Here is an 8691-nt window from a genome sequence, read left to right on the forward strand (position 1 = left end):
CCCCCCCCCCCCCTGTCCCATAACGCATACAATAGGGAAGTGCTGTTGTCTGCATAAGAAAAGCAATATAGACTGATAACAATTCACAGGAACACACTGTGTGGAAATATATCATCAAGTGAAGCATTCTGCCTTTGAGTTTGGACACATACAAGGAGATATATGGAAATTCAAATCGTCATCTGAAGGTTCCAGGTACACAGTATTTTTTTATATAAGTCTATAGTACTTTGACATTGAGAACTTGTGTCAGGCGTTTTTTAGATGCACACAACGGCTGGCAGCTCTAAATGTAACGTAGGTAAAATGTCAAATCTGAATTACTGGTGAGGACCACAGCTAATGCATTTTAATGAATTCAAGATATCATTTTGTGAAATACCACCGAGTGGAACAACATGTCCTCTGCCGGCTTTTTAGAACCGCAATAACTCACCCTTGTGACATTCTTGACCCGAAACAGACGACTAATGACATCTTCATCTGCGGACATGGATAGAAACTCCACTTCCATAGGCCCGTACTGCTGTAATCCAGGCTCTGGCCAGTACTGAACACAAGGCTACAGGTAGAGGGGGAGATAAGGATAGAGATATGACCTTACATGGTTATTATTTAAAGTTTGAAAACACAGAGCTTGTAAATTGTCATTCCTAAAAACAAAATCTCGATTCTGCATAATCAAATATCTTTAGCCTTTGGCTTTCTGTAGGTGTTTTTGTGATTCACTAGTTAAATATAGTACCTGTACGGATACATTCTTCAGTACTTGAAGTGCCTTTGCTCTCAAAAACATTGTGTTATCAAAGAGAAATGAACATTTGGGTTCAAACGATGACAGCATGCAAGTACAGTATGTTCATGTAAGTGTGTGTATATATGCAGTGGGGGTCTGCATGCATGCACTGTACACAAAAGAACATAATACAGTTGAAGAAACATGGAGACTATTCAAGTAACACTAAAATGTACATCACACAGACGCACAAGTATAACAACATTAATAACAATAACAAAAGTGGTGTTAGTGTGTTCCCACATAGAGTAGATGGTGTTATGGTACCTTACTGGTGTTAGTAAGGGGAGAGAAGCAGCACAGAGAGATTTAATGTGCTTTGAGAGATTGCAACAAGAGGGAGATAGAGTACTCCAGTGCCAAGAACAAACTTTATAACAGAGTTTAAAGCAAGATCTCGCAATGAACAACTTAAAGTGACTATAACTCAAATTTCAGGCCAGCCCCCAAAGGTTTGAATTGCACTGGAAGAAAAGAGATGAAAAACATTTAAAGGGGAGTGAATAAACAGTGGGATTGAACAGGGGGTATCTACAATTTCTTCATAGTTTGTTTTTATTACCAGAGACTGCACAGGCTGCTACAAAACAGCATGCAAAAAAGGCCAGCACACAAACAAAGTGTCCACATTTCATGCGCACATCTTCCATAATGATTCAAGATTCCAAATAACTTATTGACATCGTTCCACAGTTACAAATCCTGTCCCCATGTTAAGGTTAGGGGTTTACCGATTTTGACAAATATCTTTTGGTTGGATACCCTCATAACGCTCTAAACAGTTTACTTAACATTGCAAGGCTTAATTCTTAGACCAGTTCTGTTCAGTGTTTTTCAAACACAATTTAATAAGTTGGACACACAACGTATTAAAGACACATCAAAGTCTTTGGTGATTTAGTAAATCAAGTTGATTCCCTTGAAACCATTTAAACATTCCTTATTTTAAACTTAATACAAAATAGACCCTATAGAACCAATAGTGCCACTGATGCTACCTAATTATATCTCCACCAGAGCACTATCCAAGAAACAAGGAATAAAATGTTAGGTGCGGTTAAACAACAATCTTAGGCAGACCTTGGACAAATAAAAAATTTCAGAATTTAAAGTCAGCACCTGTTCTCCAAGGTGATACAATGTAATACATATTTTACATGGTTAATATCTAAAGTTTGATATAAAGCTTGTAAATATTCATTCCTAAAACCCCAAATCTAGATTTTGCATTAGCCATCATCTTCAATGTCTTTTGCTTTGTAGGTGTTTATTTTGTGATTCACACAGTACTTGAAATTTCCCTTGGCATATTGATGATATGCTGCTACCTAATGCTCTGTGTGCTCTGTAACGTCTGAAGTCTAAACTCAGTGCAGCATTTCACATAATGGATTCAATTCTTATTTAGAGGTTAAAGTATCTCCAGAGCTGTCCTTGATTGTTTTATTGTTTGCATATTTTCTTGTGTCTGGGAATGGTCTTTTCTCCATGCAGGCAGTGTCCCTGTGTGGTGTTCCACAAGGGTCCATTCTGGGTCAATCTTATTCTCTCCTTTCATGTTTTCCTACAATCCGCATGAAATTTCTTATTTCTTTCCATTATTATACTGCTGATATCAAGTCATACCTGTCCCAACATTGTTGAATTATTTAGCAGCATTACTGTTTATATGCCATTAAGAACTGGATGTCTGCCAATCTCCTTCACATTAACTCCAACAAATTGGTGTTCTTAATTATTGGCTGAAGACACCAAAGTCAAGTTGTGCCAGCTTTTTTACAGAGTATGTTGTACCTTCTGCTAAAATATCTGGGGGATGCATTTGAGTCAGTCTGGAGCCCCATATTACTACTGTAGGCTTCTTAAATTGCTTATTTTTAGGTTCGTTATCTTAGTTAGAAGGTGTACAACTCTGTTGATCTCTCTATTTAAGCTAGAGTGAGGCATCACACTTCTGTTCAATCTTTGTTGAGAGTCACACATGCGCAGTAAGTACTGTTAGCTTGTCAGTTGCAGAGAATGAGTGAGTGCCACACTAGCAGCTAGGCAAGCATTGTAACGTGTGTTACAACTTGACGCACGTTTGTCACAGAAGTTAAGGTTGAACTACAATAGAGCTGTTTGGAGCAGTTTGAGAACAGTGTTTTCTCTGAAAGATGGTATGTCCCTTTGGCCTTTTTCACTTTGAAAACCTTTAACATGCACAAAAAAGATATATAACACAATAAAGGAAAGGGAAAAAGCTAAAAAGCATAATATGAGGACTTTAAGACCTTTTCCGCCACAAGAAATAGATCGAGAATTAGATCATTCCTTTCTTTTAATGACACAAAGGCTATTTAACACACTTTCAATTCCTTAACGCTTAATTATTGTAATGATCAGGTCATCTATCTTAATTGTAGGATTGCTCAATTTGCTTAACAGTGGCTGCCATTCACTTGACAAAAACTCTGAGATATGACATATACTGTATACTTCTATGCCTTAGAATGGGCTTCAATTTATTGCTGACTTATAAAGTGTTCTACAGTATGGCACCTGAGTCCTTAGTTATCACTTTATCACCATTATAGCTCCAACCACATGTAATAGCTTTCCATGGGAGCTGTCATTAAAATCTCCTCTTATGAAAATAAATGTATGACATTCTTTTAGTTATTTGTTTAAAGTATTATATTGTGTTTTAACTATTGAACTTAAATCTTGTGTTGGGTTTCCACTTACTATTAGTGTTAAAAAAGAATAAGGAATATTGCAACGCAGAGAAAGAAGTATACTTGTGTGAAAAAGTGGGACGCCCAAAAAAAACCTGAGATGTGGCTGGAGGGTAATGCAAGCTCATTCTTTAGAAATGTAACTTGAGGAGGGTGAGGAAAAACTGGGGCGGGTGTTATCTAGTCATGCCTTGAGATCAATGTGGTCAGGGATCAAAGCCCAACAAAATGGCGTGAAGGAACTAATCCCAAGCACAGTAAGATACAGAAAGAGTAAAGGCAGTGTATGCCAGTAAAAGTCTCAAGTAAAGTTCAGATAACATCAACTTAAAGTAAAAACTTGTACAGCAAACAGCGGCTCAAACATTTTTCTACAGCTCTTTTCTTTATAGTGTCAACAAATCAATGGCAATAAAAAAAAGTACATAACACTTTGACCTTACCCAGGCAGAGTTCGACTGGTTGAGCTGGTTGAGCATGACAACTGCTGTGCAACCGTAGTCAAAGACCAGCCTCCAAAAGTCCGCCGTTGTGCCCGGCAGAGGGTGAGGGGTCACAATGAAAGCAGCCTGCCGATGAAAGCTGTCAGCAAGAGCAGCGTTGATGTAATTGTTGCTCTCCCCTTCGGTTGTAACCAGAAAAGCCAGGGCGCGATCAGGCGGCAGAACGTCCATGCTGCGGTTCTTTTCTCGGTTTCTGGGCAACAGAGCAATGCTGCACTCTTCCACATCCAGGTGGGGAGTCACAGAGTTGAGCGTCTGGAAATAGAAACGTTAAAGAGGTGAGATGAGAGAGAAAGTAGGATGAAATGAAATTAAAGAGAGGATTAAAAAGATGGAAGTCATGCTGAGTGAAGAGACACAGCAGATATGTCAAAGATGGTAGGAAGGAGGAGGAGGAGGAGGAAAAAAAAAAAGTAAATCAGACAGAAGGAGGGAGGACTGGGACATAGAAAATGCCAAGAATCCAATCCTTTTAATTGAAATTAAATGCTCTGAACATCAGGTTGACAAATTGATATGAAAGAATAAAGGGTAAATTAGGCCAACTGCAAACTAAAATTTAATGTAATGAAGTTTTAAAAAACTCAAAGGGAACTATTGCACACCAAATTTCTTTGATGAACTCTCTATGTACATTTAGCAGTAATTACATTAGACAACATGAAAGAAATATTTATCATTAGCACGCAGCATCAATAATAGATCTGTGATTTTTATTGATGTCAGTAGCCTACCACCAGTTTGCGGTTTGCAGAGTAAAACAGTGATCTCACTTTCAACAACAATGTCTGATGGGTAAGTTTACAAGATCAAAGCGAGCAACGTAACATTTTTCTTCATGAAGAACTAAGACGTTTGTTATCAGAGTGTCGCACCACAGACAGTAAAATTCCCTTATTCTAAGCAATATATCTATCATAATTCCTATATACAGTACAATTAAAGTGGGGAGCATAAGCCTTTTTCTAGTATTACTTGTAAATGCTAAACTTGGAATCAATGCAGCTGCTGTTTGAGCTCTGCAACGGGAGGAGGTGGGGGTGACGCAGGTAAAGCATGTGGGAACACAGCTGGCTCTCTTCTCTCTTAATCAACATCTAATAAAATGTTCTGAGACCGCATTTCTACAAACCAGGCAGAGGATTTCATTGGCCGTCACGCATAATCAAAAGTGAAAGGAAAAAACATTGTGCACAAAGACACACACAACACACATTTATGGATATATACACGACACACACACACACACACACACACACACACACACACACAAACACACACACACACACACACACACACACGCTCACATATATTCCCATCCATTAGCCCATTCCTTTCTGCACTCGTTAATTTTCAAATGTCGGCTGTAAGGTACATTTCTACATCAGAGAATATGTAGTCATCGTCTGTTGTTTATGTCTGTCTTAACTGAGCAAATATACAGTACATAATGGAATACATGCAACACAGACAGAATATATAATACTCACCAAATTGTATACAGTGAATCATTAATATAGCTACCTCTAGTAATCACCTTTACATGCAACATCCATTAATAGTAATGCTGTATTATTATTGTAAGTGGTAGTAAGAGTAGTAGTGTAGTTAAACCAAAGAAGGAATGAAATTCTATATCTGTTTTATAATACTGTAGTATAACTGTTGTAGTAGTGGTAGTAGTAATAATATAATAGTAGAAGGGCTAGTTTAAGTATTTTGTTTGTTGTTTCTAAAAGTAACGGGAGCATTAGTGCTAATTGGTTCCATTAAGGCAAATAAAATTACTTTGTTGATGATATTTGATAAATTGCATTATAAATGCAAATGCATGTGTGTGGGCTGTGTAATTCAGAATATGTGATTTGAAAATTGATGTAAGGCATGATATTGCCATCCAGCCAAGACTGACCTGAAACTCCTCCCTTAGCTGAGAGGAATTACTCTGGGAATCCACTCGCAGCATCTCTTTGTACGTGACCGCAAACTCATTCACCAAGATGGCCGTCTCTCCGCACAGACAGGCCTCCAGAATGGCATCATGGATAAAGATATACTGCTCCTAAAAGGATAACAGGTAACATAATCAAATGCTGCTGTGTAATTGTACACATGTGGGCGTGCGTATGTAATTGTCTAATTGTTTTGTGGTTGCAAACAGCTGAACAGACGTTGCAAAGGAGGCAGGTTCAGACAGAAGCAGATTCAGAACGTATGTAAATGTGAATAAATAATCAAACAATAACAAGAAAGGCAGATATTTTTCATAACTTTCTTCTGAATTAAACATGTGCTATGATGTCGGTGGTGTATAAGAGCTGTTGGAGAATAAATATATATTTCTAAGTAAACAAGCATATGCTGTGTGCATTTAATCACAGCACCCCTACAAATAACTACAAATGTAATAAACAGCTAAGTCAATGTTGGATTTACATAATAAGAGTTGAATATGCAAATTATCTGCACATCTAAAGAACAGCCCGTGTCTACACAGCACACTGAGAGTCAGTGCGAATCTTTTCTCTAAAACTATCGCAATGACCTTTACATGAGTCCCAGAGGGGGAGTATACAAATACAACACCCCCTACCCCCAGTCTTTCAATTGAATTGAAACAACAGGAGGGAAAACTAAATGTTTAAGAATAGGGTTTTTAGTGGAGACATGTTACCATATAATGACTAGTGATGTAACCTTCTGAATAAGTGCAAGACAAATTGGAGTTATTTGACTTGAATTTCAATGTGAATTAGTTTTCTGGCTGTGCAGTTGACCTGACCTCTGTCTGGATCATGTTGATGCGTCGAGAGCAGAGGGTTTTGACACAGTTGTAGATATCCACCACGCCTTCACACTCGGCCATGTCCAACATGACATCCAGCACAATGTAGCAGCCGGTGCGGCCCGCCCCCACACTGGCACACAAAGGACATGTTGAATGAGTGGCCATGCACGGACTTAAAGCATTAAATCACCAGAGATAGTAAAATGTTGTTTGAATGTCTCTGGATACAGGATGTCTCCTCAGGAACACAAGTTATTGCACTACATGATTTAAAACAGCATTGCAGAGTCTTGAAGGACAACTTTAATGTACGAGGATATTATTTATTCCATTGATGGAGTTTGCTTAGCTAGGACTAGCACTAGAGGCTAAAGGAGCAAGCTAGGCTACACTGCGCTTACTGCCACTGTCCAATTGCTACACTATTATCTTATAAGGTTACAACATTTTGAAGATTTTTTAATATATTACTAAATTATGTTTTGGTTGTACCTTCTGTACACTGAACTGACTGAGTTATGGGAAGCTTTGCTAGGCCAAAAGCAAGAGAAACGTCTGTGGAAGTAATTCTGTACAATAATACAAAAACTGAACAAACAGATTACATCTTGCATGAATAACCATGGCAGGTGCAAAGTCACATTTTGGAGTCCAGTCTTAATTTAGCATCCAAATTAGTTTCTCCTGACTAATGTCTTTGCAATTGAGAATTTTTAACTCAGGGTTTCATATAAATCACAGAAATAAGGTATTTGTATGTAACAGAGAACATATACGAGGAAGCTTGTTTAAAAAATTACATGTACTCTAGTTTGTGTTTCAATATTTTTTCAAAGGACAAGTAGCCTAGCTGCCAAGGCTATAGAATATAGCCTACCAAAGCGTGACCCTCACTCTGCACATCGTAGTAATTCTAAGCCTCTCAAAGACAAATACTATCTATTACTAATACTTCTTGTCTTGTATGAATACAAAACAGAAAAACCAATCGTGATAACATTCCTATTTTAATAAATGTTATTGGTACTTTGGTTTTAAAACACTACAGGTTAGGGCTCCTACTTAGTGTCACATTACCTGCAGTGGACCACCACAGGACCAGCGTCAGGAGGGGTAGAGGCTTTCACTCTTCGTATAAAGGCCAACAGTCCAGTGGCGTGATAGGGCACTCCGTGCTCAGGCCAGGATGTGAAATGGAACTGACGCACCTCATGCTTTGTCGAGTATCCTCTCTGTCAACAGAAACACAGCACATATTAGCATTACATGTAAAACACTACAGGCCCTTTACATCCAATCCAATCCAATCCACTTTATTTGTATAGCACATTTTACAAACACAAAGTTACCAAAGTGCTGCACAGAAAACTCAAACATACAAAACAATTAATGTAAAACATTGTAAAAACAAAATAAGAGCATCTGGTTTAAAAAGATAAAAAAATAGATAAAAATAATAAATACTAAAATACAATAAAACAGTAAGAGCCATCAGAGGACCACACAACTCACATGGAGTTAAAAGCCAAAGAATAAAAATGTGTCTTAAGACAATCCAAGACGTGCTCCCATCCATTCAGAGACATTTCCCCTCTGCGATGGATGTGACAGATTTTTTGGTTCAGTGTGAGGACAACCAGGACATTATTTACGTGGGGGTGTTAGGTCTTCGAGGACAGTTAGGCCTATGGGCATCACTTGCTAGAAGCAGCTGCGGTGTGACAGACATACGAAAAGGAATAACTGAGACTCTTGGAGCTCAGGGAGGGCTGGGAGGTTTCTCCTCTCTACGGGGAGGCTGCTGCAGTCACACAGCAATTTCTTCCTCTGCACAGAGATGACAAAGTAAAGCGACGCAAAGCAAAGATTTGTTGAAGACAGAACCCC

General features: G+C 38.4%; 1 protein-coding gene across 6 annotated transcripts in view; it reads right to left on the reverse strand.

Moving 5' to 3' along the window:
* Positions 1–8691, reverse strand: part of ptprub (protein tyrosine phosphatase receptor type Ub) — a 153255-nt gene that overhangs the window by 5684 nt on the left and 138880 nt on the right. For all 6 annotated transcript variants that reach the window (XM_034875362.1, XM_034875366.1, XM_034875365.1 and 3 more), the window contains 5 exons: positions 7882–8036; positions 6799–6934; positions 5929–6078; positions 3957–4271; positions 437–562 (listed from right to left, as the gene is read on the reverse strand). In XM_034875362.1, coding sequence (XP_034731253.1) covers positions 437–562; positions 3957–4271; positions 5929–6078; positions 6799–6934; positions 7882–8036 — 882 coding nt within the window. The remainder of the gene's footprint in view (positions 1–436; positions 563–3956; positions 4272–5928; positions 6079–6798; positions 6935–7881; positions 8037–8691) is intronic.

Source organism: Etheostoma cragini, chromosome 6, assembly GCF_013103735.1.
Source record: "Etheostoma cragini isolate CJK2018 chromosome 6, CSU_Ecrag_1.0, whole genome shotgun sequence".
Classification (NCBI taxonomy): domain Eukaryota; kingdom Metazoa; phylum Chordata; class Actinopteri; order Perciformes; family Percidae; genus Etheostoma; species Etheostoma cragini.